Raw genomic sequence first — 17,126 nt, 5'->3', positions numbered from 1 at the left:
TTCGGAAATGTCTCGACCAGACCTACCGATGGGGCGAATAAAAATTTTTAGTCGGTCGGTCCCCTTTTTTGAAGATTGAGTGGATTTTGTTGAATTTAGGCCTATTAAATCGTTTTTTGGGGATGTTGCCGGTGACGGGGACCCGATTTCGGCACAGTTTCGGAAATGTCTCGACCAGCCCGTGTAAAAACGAATTGTTCCGAAATCTTGCCGCCAGCCGTCCGAAAGAGCCCCCGCCACCTCGGGCTGCCCCCAGAAGCGTCCGAATGCCTTCGGGTGATTCCGTAGTTAGTCCGCGAAGGAACCGCTGTTCGGACGGGCCAGACCGATATGTGCCCGGGACTCGCCGGAAAGTCCGGGTCGGTCCGCCGGGAGTCCGGGGCAGCGGACTTACCCGGAATACGTCCGAGGAGGGTCTCCCCTCCGGACTGTTTTCGGAACTCTGCACCGTTTCCCCCTCGCTTTGGGACTTAGACAAATATTCCTCTAGCGGAGCTACAGTTGAGGTGTGTCGAAGTGATTCCACAATACATTGAACATGTTCAATCTCAAACATTCGCCTTTCGTAAGGAAATTTAGAACAAAAAAATTATTGGAAATACAGCAACTTTTTGTCGTAACTGAGTATGTGCCGAAACATACCACATAACGTGGTTCAAATTGCAAGAATGCATACAGTCAATTAATTTGAATGATTTCGTACAACCGGAGAAACACAAAACTTTAAATACAGGTATCCATAAGAAAACGTGTTGGACGTAAAATATTTTAAATTCGAGGTTCCCTTGTGAAATCCCCACTCTTCTATCTCGAAAATCGCGCCTCCCAGCGCCCAGAGGAAGGGGCGGAGCGGAGAGCGCAGCGCGGAGTCAGTGAAGAGGCTCACCGGAGCCCCCGATCCTCATCTGTCGGGTTAGCTCAGTTGGCTCCGACGTCAGCACTGGTGTGCAAAGGAAGAGAGGAAGGTGGGAAGCGAGGGTTCGAATACGACTTGCCTCTGGCTTTCCACCGTCGGATTTTTTTCGGAACCGAGACTCGGACAGTCCGAAACCAGCCCGCACTTCGGTTCTCGGACACATCCGTAAAGTTGCCGATTTGGGAACATTCTGGAGCTTCGTCGGACTAGCCCGACGGACCTCTTTCGGGCTGGAACCCCGCTCGGACAGATCTCGGAGCAAATAATTTTTATAAGGGAGACCTACCGATGGGGCGAATAAAAATTTTTAGTCGGTCGGTCCCCTTTTTTGAAGATTGAGTGGATTTTGTTGAATTTAGGCCTATTTAATCGTTTTTTGAGGATGTTGCAAGTGACGGAGACCGGATTGCGGCACAGATTCGGAAATGTCTCGACCAGACCTACCGATAGGGCGAATAAAAATTTTTAGTCGGTCGGTCCCCTTTTTTGAAGATTGAGTGGATTTTGTTGAATTTAGGCCTATTCAATCGTTTTCGAGGATGTTGCCGGTGAGGGGGCCCGATTGCGGCACAGTTTCGGAAATGTCTCAACCAGACCTACCGATGGGGCGAATAAAAATTTTTAGTCGGTCGGTCCCCTTTTTTGAAGATTGAGTGGATTTTGTTGAATTTAGGCCTATTAAATTGTTTTTTGGGGATGTTGCCGGTGACGGGGACCCGATTGCGGCACAGTTTCGGAAATGTCTCGACCAGACCTACCGATAGGGCGAATAAAAATTTTTAGTCGGTCGGTCCCCTTTTTTGAAGATTGAGTGGATTTTGTTGAATTTAGGCCTATTTAATCGTTTTTGAAGATGTTGCCGGTGACGGGGACCCGATTGCGGCACAGTTTCAGAAATGTCTCGACCAGACCTACCGATGGGGCGAATAAAAATTTTTAGTCGGTCGGTCCCCTTTTTTGAAGATTGAGTGGATTTTGTTGAATTTAGGCCTATTAAATCGTTTTTTGGGGATGTTGCCGGTGACGGGGACCCGATTGCGGCACAGTTTCGGAAATGTCTCGACCAGACCTACCGATGGGGCGAATAAAAATTTTTAGTCGGTCGGTCCCCTTTTTTGAAGATTGAGTGGATTTTGTTGAACTTAGGCCTATTTAATCGTTTTTTTTTGAGGATGTTGCCGGTGACGGGGACCCGATTGCGGCACAGTTTCGGAAATGTCTCGACCAGACCTACCGATGGGGCGAATAAAAATTTTTAGTCGGTCGGTCCCCTTTTTTGAAGATTGAGTAGGTTTGCTCGGAAACGGTGAGAAATTTGTTCCCCTTTTTTGTAGATAAAGTAGGTTTTCTCGGAAACGGTGAGGAATTTTCAACTTTTGGGATTTTTCCCAATTTTCCCATAAAATTTGGAATCGAATGGAAAAAACCGCAAGTCTCTACGACCACTCCTTCACCCCAAACATTTCTATGAGTGAGTGAGTCAGTGAGTGAGTGAGTCAGTGAGTCAGTGAGTCAGTCGGATTGGGGCTTTATAGGTTCTTGATGATGATTTACCCAAATGCCGGTGGCGGGGACCCGACTGCTGCAGTTTCGGAAATTCTCGACCAGACCTACCGATGGGGCGAATAAAAAATTTTAGTCGGTCGGTCTCCTTTCTTGAAGATTGAGTGGATTTTGTTGAATTTAGGCCTATTTAATCGTTTTTGAAGATGTTGCCGGTGACGGGGACCCGATTGCGGCACAGTTTCGGAAATGTCTCGACCAGACCTACCGATGGGGCGAATAAAAAATTTTAGTCGGTTGGTCCCCTTTTTTGAAGATTGAGAGGATTTTGTTGAATTTAGGCCTATTTAATCGTTTTTGAGGATGTTGCCGGTGATGGGGACCCGATTGCGGCACAGTTTCGGAAATGTCTCGACCAGACCTACCGATGGGGCGAATAAAAATTTTTAGTCGGTCGGTCCCCTTTTTTGAAGATTGAGTGGATTTTGTTGAATTTAGGCCTATTTAATCGTTTTTGAGGATGTTGCCGGTGACGGGGACCCGATTGCGGCACAGTTTCGGAAAAGTCTCGACCAGACCTACCGATGGGGCGAATAAAAATTTTTAGTCGGTCGGTCTCCTTTTTTGAAGATTGAGTGGATTTTGTTGAATTTAGGCCTATTTAATCGTTTTTGAAGATGTTGCCGGTGACGGGGACCCGATTGCGGCACAGTTTCGGAAATGTCTCGACCAGACCTACCGATGGGGCGAATAAAAATTTTTAGTCGGTTGGTCCCCTTTTTTGAAGATTGAGTGGATTTTGTTGAATTTAGGCCTATTTAATCGTTTTTGAGGATGTTGCCGGTGACGGGGACCCGATTGCGGCAGTTTCGGAAATGTCTCGACCAGACCTACCGATGGGGCGAATAAAAATTTTTAGTCGGTCGGTCCTCTTAAGAGAAGATTGAGTGGATTGTTGAATTTAGGCCTATTTTATCGTTTTTGAGGATGTTGCCGGTGACGGGGACCCGATTGCAGCACAGTTTCGGAATCTCGACCAGACCTACCGATGGGGCGAATAAAAATTTTTAGTCGGTAAGTCCCCTTTTTTGAAGATTGAGTGGATTTTGTTGAATTTAGGCCTATTTAATCGTTTTTTTAGGATGTTGCCAGTGACGGAGACCCGATTGCGGCACAGTTTTGGAAATGTCTCGACCAGACCTACCGATGGGGCGAATAAAAATTTTTAGTCGGTCGGTCCCCTTTTTTGAAGATTGAGTGGATTTTGTTGAATTTAGGCCTATTAAATCGTTTTTTGGGGATGTTGCCGGTGACGGGGACCCGATTGCGGCACAGTTTCGGAAATGTCTCGACCAGACCTACCGATGGGGCGAATAAAAATTTTTAGTCGGTCGGTCCCCTTTTTTGAAGATTGAGTGGATTTTGTTGAACTTAGGCCTATTTAATCGTTTTTTTGAGGATATTGCCGGTGACGGGGACCCGATTGCGGCACAGTTTCGGAAATGTCTCGACCAGACCTACCGATGGGGCGAATAAAAATTTTTAGTCGGTCGGTCCCCTTTTTTGAAGATTGAGTAGGTTTGCTCGGAAACGGTGAGAAATTTGTTCCCCTTTTTTGTAGATAAAGTAGGTTTTCTCGGAAACGGTGAGGAATTTTCAACTTTTGGGATTTTTCCCAATTTTCCCATAAAATTTGGAATCGAATGGAAAAAACCGCAAGTCTCTACGACCACTCCTTCACCCCAAACATTTCTATGAGTGAGTGAGTCAGTGAGTGAGTGAGTCAGTGAGTCAGTGAGTCAGTCGGATTGGGGCTTTATAGGTTCTTGATGATGATTTACCCAAATGCCGGTGGCGGGGACCCGACTGCTGCAGTTTCGGAAATTCTCGACCAGACCTACCGATGGGGCGAATAAAAAATTTTAGTCGGTCGGTCTCCTTTCTTGAAGATTGAGTGGATTTTGTTGAATTTAGGCCTATTTAATCGTTTTTGAAGATGTTGCCGGTGACGGGGACCCGATTGCGGCACAGTTTCGGAAATGTCTCGACCAGACCTACCGATGGGGCGAATAAAAAATTTTAGTCGGTTGGTCCCCTTTTTTGAAGATTGAGAGGATTTTGTTGAATTTAGGCCTATTTAATCGTTTTTGAGGATGTTGCCGGTGATGGGGGCCCGATTGCGGCACAGTTTCGGAAATGTCTCGACCAGACCTACCGATGGGGCGAATAAAAATTTTTAGTCGGTCGGTCCCCTTTTTTGAAGATTGAGTGGATTTTGTTGAATTTAGGCCTATTTAATCGTTTTTGAGGATGTTGCCGGTGACGGGGACCCGATTGCGGCACAGTTTCGGAAATGTCTCGACCAGACCTACCGATGGGGCGAATAAAAATTTTTAGTCGTTCGGTCTCCTTTTTTGAAGATTGAGTGGATTTTGTTGAATTTAGGCCTATTTAATCGTTTTTGAAGATGTTGCCGGTGACGGGGACCCGATTGCGGCACAGTTTCGGAAATGTCTCGACCAGACCTACCGATGGGGCGAATAAAAATTTTTAGTCGGTTGGTCCCCTTTTTTGAAGATTGAGTGGATTTTGTTGAATTTAGGCCTATTTAATCGTTTTTGAGGATGTTGCCGGTGACGGGGACCCGATTGCGGCAGTTTCGGAAATGTCTCGACCAGACCTACCGATGGGGCGAATAAAAATTTTTAGTCGGTCGGTCCTCTTAAGAGAAGATTGAGTGGATTGTTGAATTTAGGCCTATTTTATCGTTTTTGAGGATGTTGCCGGTGACGGGGACCCGATTGCAGCACAGTTTCGGAATCTCGACCAGACCTACCGATGGGGCGAATAAAAATTTTTAGTCGGTAAGTCCCCTTTTTTGAAGATTGAGTGGATTTTGTTGAATTTAGGCCTATTTAATCGTTTTTTTAGGATGTTGCCAGTGACGGAGACCCGATTGCGGCACAGTTTTGGAAATGTCTCGACCAGACCTACCGATAGGGCGAATAAAAATTTTTAGTCGGTCGGTCCCCTTTTTTGAAGATTGAGTAGGTTTGCTCGGAAACAAACGGTGAGAAATTTGTTCCCCTTTTTTGTAGATAAAGTAGGTTTTCTCGGAAACGGTGAGGAATTTTCAACTTTTGGGATTTTTCCCAATTTTCCCATAAAATTTGGAATTGAATGGAAAAAACCGCAAGTCTCTACGACCACTCCTTCACCCCAAACATTTCTATGAGTGAGTGAGTGAGTGAGTCAGTGAGTGAGTCAGTCGGATTGGGGCTTTATAGGTTCTTGATTACAAGCATGTTGTAGCCCTCGGTGCTGTTTTCAGACAGTTCGATTGTAATAAAACAATACTTCTTTGGAGTCTTCGATAAAGTCTTCGCTACAATTGTGTTCATCTCATCGTGCTGTTATTAAACAAGACCCCTGTAACCTGACAACAACATATGTTTTAAGATTGCGAAAGGCTGTTTCTAAACATGAAACCTGTTCAACGACAACACAACTGTTTTGAATCACGATAACATTATTGTTAATTGACAAGGAAGTTGTTTTGAAACGAAAGTGTTGTTTCTGGATGGGTTTCCCGTTTAGACACAAAACAATACTGTTGTTATGTAACAGCATTACTGTAGGTGATTGTGTTGTAATATTACAGTGGATTTATAACAGTGTATGCCAGGGAGGGTCTGCGCCACTGGCTTCTTGAACCGGAAGATGAGTAACTCTCCAACGAAGGTTGCAGTCGCCAGCAGGAGGCCGACGGCGAGCAGCAAGAAGCTCATCCGGAGGTTGGCGAGGTTCAGCGGCTCGAACTTGGAGTCAGCCAACAGCGCCCTGGCCCGTTCGATGACGTACTGCCGAGTGTCCCTCTGGTTCTTGAAGCGGTTCACAAGAGCAGGAGTTATTCCGGCAGCCCTGCATCGACTCACGGTCATGGCAAAAGCCCTTCCGACAGGCGATCCCTTCTTGGTAAAGAAATCAGTACTCAAAAATTGGACCGGCAGAGCAAACGTGTGCACGTCTGTCACTGATTTCAGGTATGATGCGAAAAATCTGAAAGCAGACTCAGTCAAGAACAGTGCAGCGCTTCGGTTGGCGACGGCACCTATGCTGTCTGACACCGACACCGGGCTTTCGGTTGCCCTGTCGGCAACTGCGCCAGGCAGTACCCATGGGTCGGGTTTAAGAACCAAGCCGGGTTGGAAAAATATAGAAAGATTAGTGTGCGCAAGTTCGTCCAGTGATTGAATATTGCTGGCTGTGCATTTGCTGAAGAGCTGGGACAAAAGTTTCCCCGTGTAAGCTGCGCACAGGACGACGCAGGCGAGCAGCCAGGTGGCCAGCAACGGGCGACGCGCGTCCCTGCCGACGAGAGACGCACCCTGCCCCAGAAGGGGGGCCAGGGCGTCCAGGAAGGCCGTCGAGCGTCCACTCAGCAGCAGCAACCCAGTGGCGACAGCGAGGAGGGACAACGCAGTCGCGATCCAAAGCGGCGCAGTGAATTCTTTGGTCACGCTATCGACGAGGCAGCTGCCGTTTCCCATCCCGGAGGGCACCAACACCAACACTCTATTCATGCCCCATGGAAACATGTCATAAATGGTTCCATCTGCTATCCGAATCGGGTGTTTAGTGCAGATCACATCAAAATGGCATTCTCTCAAGCAATCTCTCCATTTGTCAACAGTGCTTTCCACAAAGCGGACGTTTCCCTGCGTTTGAACGATAGTCTTTACGTAAGTTGTCAACAAGGCGTGATATACGCTTGTACCCGTACCGGTGAAGTGCACTATGCCGCTTGTGTTTCCAAGGTAGTAGCATGGCGGAAAAAACGGAACAGCTTCAGCCTGCCATGATGAGGGAGAGTCCAAGTTGTTGTTAGAAAAGGATGCAGAGTAAGTAGTAGCACCGTGTTCAGCGTCGCCGATCACCAGCATCATAGTCATTAAACGGAACCATTCCGAAGCTGCTGCTATTTTTTTCAGGTCATTCTGTGCCTTGACTGACATGAGCGCTGTCCAAAGCAGTATTCGGCTCCGAAGGGGTTGAATCAAAGACGCCAGCGTGGCGGTCAGGTCAGATGCTTCGTCCTCGGCTATCAAAATGATGAGAGAGTTTCGCTTTGAAAAAACGTAATTGGCGGTGGAGCTTGGCCACTGCCCGCCAGGCCACGGACCATTGGGCCTCGGCAACATCAGCACTGTTGCCGTTTGCTGCATGCGAAGGAACGAACCCAGCCATCGCGGCTTGCCTAGGACGAGCAGGCAGGGCGGCGACGGGCCGGCGGGCAGCAGGGCCGGTTCCAGCAGGCTGTGGATGTGTCCTGCTTCAATCTCCATGGCTCTCCTGGTCCCGTTTACCTGGGAAGCTGCGCTCCAAGTTGCGGGTGGCGCACCAGCACACCCCAACAGCACCACGGCCAGCACCGCACAGCACGCCTCTTCGCGACAACCGCCCATCTCGAAATGGCCGGTGCTGTCGACTACCGTGGGTGATGTGAAAGAAGTCGTTCGATTTTTTATTGACAGCTACGTCCCACGGTAAACCGACAGAAGGCGATTTCGCCTAGCCACAATTGTGACATGAGGTGGAAGTCACAGTAGCACATTGGCGCCTAGTCGCCAGTCTGAATTTTTCATACCGCCCGGCCGTCCTCCTGCGCGCTGGCTGGAGCTGGCGTTTCTGCCAGCAGCCTCTACCATATTTTGCCTAGTCGAGCGGGCAATGATGTGTGTATACAGGGGCAGCAACGCTAGTGGCAAGGCTGGGGGCTTTGCGCGAGACCGGTACATTGTCAATCGGGGGGTCTTAATTCTCGAAAACCGTCTAGTGTAACTTCGATTTCTCAAATCAGACCGAAAGTTAAGGCATTTTTTTTCTCGCCATGCTAGTCCTGCGTTTGAGAAGTGTTTGGGCGGTTATAAGTTTTCATAACATATGTGTTGCCGGCGAAACTTTAACATTCAAATTTAAAAATGGCGGGAAACATAAATTACAATCAAACACCAAAGGCAGAAGTCAACTCAATTTATATAAGATACAAGGTAGGATTACGCCAGACCGCGTCTTGTCGTAACAGGCTTCGCGATGTCTCGCTGCCTGTTCCTACAATCCGCGCCTGGCGTACCTACCTTGGCCTGCGGCGCTAGCCTGCCTTCGGCAGGCAATGGCTTGTCTGTCGTCGGTTACTTCTAACTTGTTTCTTTCTGGGGGGCTGGACCCCCCTTCATTCTAGATAGACTTGCTTCATCTTCAAATAACACGATCTTGACCCTTGGAACTTTTTAGGCCCCCCTTTTTTTAAGACAGAAGAGATCTGCCTACGGAAAACTCGATTTTTCGCCGTTTTTTATGTGTTTTTTGGCTATAAAAACTGAACCAGTTGAGCTAGGATGGTGCAATTTCGCGTGTGCTGAGCCAAGGACATACCCGAAAAGTGTGCAAAATCTCACCGAGATCGGCCGAGCCGTTCAGGAGGAGTAGTGCGGACACACACGCACGCACGCACGCACGCACGCACACACGCAGACAGGAAAAACTTTTCAACGGGTAATTCTTTCCCAAGTCACCCGAGGTCCCGAAATCGATGTCTCCGATTTCGACGAAACTTTGTGGGTGTGTTCCCTATGTAGCAAAGAGCTCCAGAAAAAATTTTCAACTTTTTTGGTCGGCCCAAAAAATTTTAATCACGTATTTTGTAAAAAACACTGAAACCTGCACTAAAAATTTGTTTGTTGCCTGAGGGCGACCTGCACTCTAAATGTTGTACAGTGAAGATTCTCCATATTATGGTGAAAATGTTCCATATTATGGTGGTGCAGCTGACCTCATAACATACCATGGAGAATTCACTGTACCTTATAGATATTTTGACGAATTTCGTCGGTATTATGGAGAAAATCTCCACCATAATATGTTGGTGCAGCATTTCACCGTAAGACATTTACAGTGTGCCCGGTGGATTTGTTTTCTTTTCATGGTACTGAAAAAAAAAGTCCCCGAGAGCCACTTTAAAAGTCACTTGTTCCAGGAGATATGGACCAAAAAATTCGTTTTTCGCGAATACCCAAAAAATGCATCCGAATTTTTTGATGATAATTTTTTTTTAGGAAGGTCCTGTGGTGGTCTATCACCCTTATTGGTTTTGGGTTTGGCCAATGGAAAACCGAATAAAAATTACGTTTTTTCCGTTTTTTTCGCAGTTTTTGGCCCATAGTATCGCCATTTTAAGTCTGACTTAATGAGCGCCATTAGACTTTTTTTTCGCCTTTTCAAGACGAATCGATTGATATAAGTTGAAGTCAAATCGGAGTATTTTGAAAAATCGCCTTTTTTACGATCGGGATCCAACTAATCTAGATGCGTAAAAAAGGCGATTTTTCAAAATACTCCGATTTGACTTCAACTTATATCAATCGATTCGTCTTAAAAAGGCGAAAAAAAGTCTAATGGCGCTCATTAAGTCAGACTTAAAATGGCGATACTATGGGCCAAAAACTGCGAAAAAAACGGAAAAAACGCAATTTTTATTCGGTTTTCCATTGGCCAAACCCAAAACCAATAAGGGTGATAGACCACCACAGGACCTTCCAAAAAAAAAATTATCATCAAAAAATTCGGATGCATTTTTTGGGTATTCGCGAAAAACGAATTTTTTGGTCCATATCTCCTGGAACAAGTGACTTTTAAAGTGGCTCTCGGGGACTTTTTTTCAGTACCATGAAAAGAAAACAAATCCACCGGGCAGGTCGCCCTCAGGCAACAAACAAATTTTTAGAGCAGGTTTCAGTGTTTTTTACAAAATACGTGATTAAAATTTTTTGGGCCGACCAAAAAAGTTGAAAATTTTTTCTGGAGCTCTTTGCTACATAGGGAACACACCCACAAAGTTTCGTCGAAATCGGAGACATCGATTTCGGGACCTCGGGTGACTTGGGAAAGAATTACCCCAACCCCACCTGAGTAACGGGCTTCGCTATCGCTCAGCCAAAAAGTTTACTAACATATTGCTAACAGAATAAGATGGGAGGGAAGCCTAAGGCCCGCTCATGTATTTAAAAAATAAACGGGACGGGCCAAAAATTGCTGTAATGTATCTCAGCAGCAACTTTTGTGCGGAAAATTAGTCTGTTGTAGAAGAGATCCCAAAAATATGATCAAAATCTGGGTGTAAGTTAACACCTGAAGCACTTCCCTTGTCAATAAGGTCTGAAATGACCCCAAAATTCCTTCAAACACTCTTTGGCATGGGGAAAACTGTTTTATGACCGTGCCGGCGCTCAAAATGGTTGTCATTTTCGTGATCAGCATGTCAAAAAACTTCGCAAATGATATAAAATTTGATGTTATAAGTTGGGTGCAAAATGCCCTCAAAATCCTTTTTTCTTACTGAAAATTACATTTTTCATGCTTCGTTTTAAAGGTAAAAGTAATGTATTTGGGCACGAACTTTTATGCACGATCTTAATCTACGAAGATGCCCTTCCGAAATCCCGAATATGAAGAAAATCTGGATGTAACAGTTCCGCTTAGTCCGAATGCACCAGTCTTGACCCTGTTCGACTCCCGCCTGCCTACCCGTGTGACAGCAGACGCCTCTACACTGCAAAGCCGGTGGCAAGTTTACTTGCCATTAATTTGGCAAGCCGGTTTGAATGCCAAAATTTGGCAGGCTTTGGTCGGCAATCTTCATAAGCTTGCCAAATTTTGGCAAGCTGGGGAGTATTTCCGGGCCAAGCTTGCCAAATTTTGGCATTCAAAACGGCTTGCCAAATTTGTGGCAAGTAAACTTGCCACCGGCTTTGCAGTGTAAGTATGGTTTGAGGGCGGTTTTGGAACAACAGCAGAAAAGTGGTGAGTGGAAACCAGTGCATTTTGCCCAAGAGTCCTGACAGACGTTGAGACAAGATACGCTCAAATCGAGAAGGAAGCACTCGGATCAACCTAGGCATTTGAGAAGCTGTCATGGTACTTAATCGCTTTAGCTAAGTTTGAGCTACGCACTGACCACAAACCGCTGACAACCATCCTAGCGAGCAAAGCCATCAACGAATTATGTGCAGGACTCCAACGCTTCAGCTCGCCCCTATCGTTATGGGTGTATGCAGCAGACACCTTGTCCCGGCTGCCATCCAGCAAGAATCCAGGCCACCAGGACGCCATCGCGGAGGTGCAGAGCACGGAGACTTGGCTGTAAGGTGTGTGATTGCATCTATTGTAGAACTACTTTTTGGATATCCATATTGATTTGATGCCATAATTTCATGTTTTTCAAAGAAATTTACTATTTGTTCAAGAAGTATTTCCTCTAATACTTTTGAAACAGGTGAGTTTGCTGCAATGGGCCTATGATTTTTGGGATCTAATTTAGTGCCCCTCTCAAATATAGGAGTGATGATAGTCAATTTTAAAGGTAATAGACAGTTCTAGCCTTGAGTGAAGAACAAGAAGAACATACGCCGGAAACAGTTGCCAAATTACGCTTATTTCTTGATGACGAATGTTTATTCTCAATCCATAAATTGAAGGAAGCATAATTTTGTAATACAATTAGACTTGAACCTGCCAAAACCCCCGAAAAAGGCCGATTTCTAGAACTGTTTCCGGTGTATGATCCTCTTGGCTAGAAGTGTCTATTTTAATTTTAAAGTGGTTACGTATGAAACATTTGAGAGCGAGAACACATTTCAAAACAATAAGCAGTAAACTAGGGCAAAAGTCGCATTCCGATCATAATTAGTAAGTAACGGTACGTTGGGCGGAGGGTCTGGGCTAGCGTAACGCCGCGATTCATGGGGGGACGGGGGAGTCAAAAAAGTGGTTAGAAGTGCGTTGCGCTATACGGTACTTATATGAAATCTTGAAACGGAAGATGCACTCTCAGCCCAGTGACTTTCTTGTCCGTAACCAGGTATACTATTACCCATAACAATAATATGTAGTAGTTTCTTCTTGAATACGTACAATTCATTCCGAAAATTATATAGGAAAATTTATTTGAAAGCAACTACTAAAAATATGTAAATGCAAACAATCAAATGTACAGCCCAAAAGAGGAGTCTAACTCCATGGGCAACCAGAAATTGATTAAAAAGAAAAAAAAAACTTTAAAAGCGGAAAGCATGTATTGTTGTTCCGAGGTGCTACAGACAAAGTAACAATGTGATATACTCAAAGTCAAGAGCGAGTCTGAGAGTGTGAAGAACAACAGCAAGTCCTGAAACAGCTTCTGCGCTTGTGCACGGGGGTGCGGGAATGCGCATGCGAGGAAGCTGTTTATAGGTCTCACTTTTGTTTTTCTTGTTTGGATCCAAGAGCCATGGGAGTACCCTGCTAATGGACGGCCCCTCAGACGACGTAACGGCTCAAATACTGACGAAATATATAAAGTCGGGCTTGCGTAGCAGTCGTTGGTGCCTGCACACATTCACGCAGCTATGTATGCCTCCTAATGAGCAATAGGGTGAATCTTGAAACGGAATAAGATCTAAAGTGAGTCATAACAACGTCTCCTGCGCATGCGCAGACGTTACCCCACCACCCGGTGCTCATGAGCAGAAGCTGTTATTAGGGCTTACTTTTGCTCTCGTTCCCTTCCGAGATTCATTCGAGTTTCCTATCGGGGGTTTCCTATCGGGGGTTTCCTATCTGAATTGTTCTTCCGGTGCAGATGTTGGCTCCTGACTTCCGGCCCGGGCCGCCTCAGTCTGAGCACCCCCACTCGTGAGAGAACTTACCGGACTCTCTTTTGCACAGTTTCCGGGTGTCGTCAGCCGCCGCGCCGTCAGCCGTTGCTGCAAGTCGAGGACCCCTGGCCTACACATCGCTCATTGCTGTAGGAGAAGCACCCCATCCTGCTGGAGTGGCATCGGACGTCGCGCTGATTCTCCCGCCCGGACAGTCTGACCTTCCAGCTCGCCCACGCGCCCTCCCATCTTGGCCTTGGTTAGGTCCTTCGTCGCCATGGACACCGTAAGTACCTTTCGGCGTCTGTGCGAGCGTTTGCGCTACAAAGCTAACTGTCTACAAAGTAAGTCTCACTCAGAAGTGCATGCTTGTAAGTACACACAATTGCATGCTTGGCAAAGTTTACACTTGTGAATGCCCATGCGTACCGTGGAGTGAGACGGCGCCAAGCATTTGTACACTCTTAGATTAGTGCTGAGTTTCGTGTTACAACGAGTTGACTTTTGTGCTCTCAAAGAAGCGTGTGAACATTTAGAATTTTATTTTAGTAACATTGTCATCAATTACGTCTCGACCATCTTTTTATCTTCTTAATGAATATTGTTAAATGGTGATGGAAGGATGAGTGTGTAAGTGTGTACTTGGTCAAGTATGCGTTTATAAGTGTGCACGTGTAGACACTGAGGTTTGTCGTGGAGTAACGTTGCGTTACGGAAGGTTGTCTGAGCGTAACATTATACGCTCCAACGTCTGATCTTTCCGTCTGATGAGAGACACTATTTCTACCTCATTTATGTTTTTCGATGCATTTTTAAAGGGTACACCAATGAATACTGGAACGGAAGGAAAAGAACAATAGTAAGTCCTAAAAACAGCTTCTGTGCATGCGCACCGGGTGGTGGGAGAACGTCTGCGCATGCGCAGAAGCTGTGTTTGGGGCCTACATTTCTTCTTCTTCCGTTTCAAGATTTAATGGAGTACCCTATTAAATGTGTTCCTTGCACGTTTTCTTTGGAGGGTGCAGTGGTGTTGGGTCTCGCTGCCTTGATTCAGCAGAGGAGGTAGTGTGTCTTTAATTGGCCGGAAAGTGCGTTGCATACATTTCTCGGGAACATTCACGCATGATGTGTCGTCGCCCTTTAATTCGTAAGAAGGCTCTTAAAGTTTTGCTGTCGACCACACTGTGTGTAGGACCTCACAGTTTACTCCCCCGAGGACAGTCTTCGGCCTGCGAAGAAACTTTTACAAATTTTTGAGAAACTGTTGAACACATACAATTTGCCCCGTAACGCAAATAAAATCCATTTTCCTCCGATGAAACTTTTGCGCCTTTTTAAATTTCGTTAAGAACAAAACTTTTAATAAGATTTCCTTGGGTAACCCCCTTCGGGAAAAAGACGTTCTTTGGGTTTGGGTTAATTGCGGACGCCCTACAAATTTAACTCCCTTTTAGGGCAATGGGTTCGCTCCTACCGAAGGAACCATTTGAAACGCAAATAGTTTGAGAAAGATGTACCACATACACTTTTGAAATTGTTAAAGCAAGGTGGATTACTCCTTGTTTCCTCCCCGTGTGAATCCTCTTTGCACCCGCAAAGTTTTCTCTGTATTCGAACAAATTTCGTTTCGTGTGAGAATGATTTTCCAAACTAGGTGCAACCCCCTTATTTAAGCAAACGAAGACTCTTTTCAGGGTTTGGGTTTGGGGTGTACTAGTACACTCTACATTAAGGGAAAACCCCAAGCACATCTTATTAACCAGGCCCCTTTGAAAGCGAAGGAGAGTGTTTGCACTACACGTTAAATTTAAAATTGTACCTTGCAAGCACTTTATTAACCAAGTGTGGGACAGGCATGCACTACATAACGTGGGACAAATGTCCCACCTTTAAGCGTGGGACAAAATTATTTGCAACGTGGGGCAAACCGTGTTCACGTTCAAGCGTGGACAAACCTGTCCCACCTTACAACGGGGCAAATCCCTGTAACTTACAAGCTGACAAACGGTGTGTGTAACGTGGACAAATCTTATTCAAGCGTGGCAAACCGTGTCCCACCTTGCAAGCATGGGACATTTTGCCACGTTATTAGTGCATGGCCTTCCTACACGGTTCAGTGAGTACACGCTATATACACTCGATTGGTCCTATCTAAAAGCATGGGCCAGTTTAAGTGTACTTGCCAGGTACACTCTAATTTAGCGAGTACATGCCATGTACACTCTGTTTTAGCGTGTGTCTAGCAAGTATGCTGTTAATAACAGTGTGCTTGGAAGCATGCTCTAATCAGAGTGTACTATGTACACACTTCAGTTCGCAGAGCACCGAAACGTCATACGATGCGGACGGACATAACCAGCCTGAGAATGTTTTCCTCTCTGCCCGCAGCTACTTTCCCTGCCGGACGAGGCACTGCTGGCCGTGCTGGCCCTGCTTCCACCGAGGGAGCTCTTCAGGTGCCGCGTCGTGTGCCGTCGACTACGCGACATCTGCCTGCACCCGGCCCTGTGGAAGAACGTCAAGTTGCGGAAGGCGGGCATGATCCGCGCGGCCCTCGCTCTCGCCCCGTGCCTCGCTTCGATCAGACGACCAGAGGCTTTGTCTATGAGGGCCCTGGCCTCACATGTGCTCAGCACCGCATGTGTCGTCGAGATGCTTGACTCTGATGTATGCGCAAGTGATGAGGTCCCCTACGCTATATCCATTTTCCTCAAACTGTCTGCTCTCGGCGGACTAAAGGAGCTTTCCCTTTTTTTTGGCGACGACTTGCAGGAAGAAACGCCCCTCCTCCTTAAGGCCATTTATAACCTTAGTCTACAGACACTTGATATTGCCTATTATGGTGGTGGGTCGCTGCCGCCGCTCCCGGCTTCATGGTGTGACGTAGAGGTCGGGCCTTCCTTGACCCATCTTGATTACCGATCACGCAGGGTGGACCCCTTCCTAGAACTTCTGCTGAGAACACACGCAGAGACTCTCGAAGTAGTTGATCTTCGTCGCACGAAGAACATCCCGGTTGCCTTGTTGTCCAAAATGCCCAGACTGCGGTGCTTGCGCTGTGTCCCAATCAACGATCTCATGCAGTTGGTGGCGGTGCCAAACCTTCAGAGTCTAGAGCTTATTTGCGTTCGGAACCTATCGGCTTTCCTTCATGATGTGGAGAGCTTTCTCTGTGTGGTGTCTCAACTTCGAAGAGTGAAATTAGAGTTAGAAGACAGAAGTATTCCGACTGATGCTTTTCTACTCGCATTGAGCAGGTCGCCATCAGCCCCAATTCTTGAAGCCCTAACCGTGAAAGGGCTAATAGGCTCTCTGCGGCCTGTAACATTCATCCCAGCAGAGTTTCTCTCCTTGCAATGCCTGCATCTGGGTCTCGTGCCTTCGGACGAAATGCTGCGATCTGTGAGTCCCACGTCTCTTCCCAGCCTCACGACTCTGACGGTCGAGGCTCCTCGTGACACGTGTCTGCACAGCTGGCTGCATTACCCTGCGGTGCAGGACGTCCTGCTGCGCAACAAGGGCCTCCATCTACGAGTGTCGCGGTCTAAAGCCCCCGAAGACTGCGCCTGCCCATGGTGTCGGTGGGGCTGCCATGTCCCGCTGGGATGTGACTTTTCATTCTCTGCTCACGCTAGAAGAGCGGGCTGTCCTGTCAAGTGCCTGCAGGTGGTCCACCCCGTCACCTTGTAACGACGGCGTCAAGTATCTCGAGTTTGTAATGACAGGATAAAATGGTAAATCCTGGTTGCGTTATTGATCTGTAACTTTGAAAAATTAGATGCAAAAGAAAGAATCATAATGCGTGAATAGCCTTGTTTTTGTTAAAACAGAATCTAAAGAATAAATCCTGGTTAGTGTTTGCTCAATGCCCGTTTTTTTATTTACCTCCTTTACATTATTTAAGATACCAGAACGAAATAGATAACCCAGATACTGATGTATTTTTCTCACACCGTAAATCAAGTTGTGATATACCTCACTGTGGCAAAACGGTACGGAAAATTCTGCCATTTTTT

General features: G+C 46.5%; 1 protein-coding gene across 11 annotated transcripts; it reads left to right on the top strand.

Annotated features, from left to right (window-relative positions):
* The first annotated feature begins 11,356 nt into the window (after positions 1-11,356).
* Positions 11,357-16,976, top strand: LOC117645855. Of its 11 annotated transcripts, none has more exons than XM_034386354.1 (3): positions 11,357-11,622; positions 13,181-13,396; positions 15,499-16,976. In XM_034386354.1, exons 2-3 carry the CDS (start codon positions 13,388-13,390, stop codon positions 16,798-16,800), a joined length of 1,311 nt encoding a protein of 436 aa, XP_034242245.1. In that variant the 5' UTR covers positions 11,357-11,622; positions 13,181-13,387; the 3' UTR covers positions 16,801-16,976. The 11 variants fall into 11 exon arrangements, with proteins under 11 accessions (XP_034242245.1, XP_034242249.1, XP_034242250.1 ...); XM_034386358.1 differs by having other exon boundaries at positions 11,616-11,750; XM_034386359.1 differs by lacking the exon at positions 11,357-11,622 and adding an exon at positions 12,020-12,163.
* The last annotated feature ends 150 nt before the right edge of the window (positions 16,977-17,126 follow it).

Source organism: Thrips palmi, unplaced genomic scaffold (assembly GCF_012932325.1).
Source record: "Thrips palmi isolate BJ-2018 unplaced genomic scaffold, TpBJ-2018v1 HiC_scaffold_19, whole genome shotgun sequence".
NCBI classification, from domain to species: domain Eukaryota; kingdom Metazoa; phylum Arthropoda; class Insecta; order Thysanoptera; family Thripidae; genus Thrips; species Thrips palmi.
Note: the sequence above shows the minus strand (reverse complement) of the source record. Positions and strands in the feature narration are given on the sequence as shown.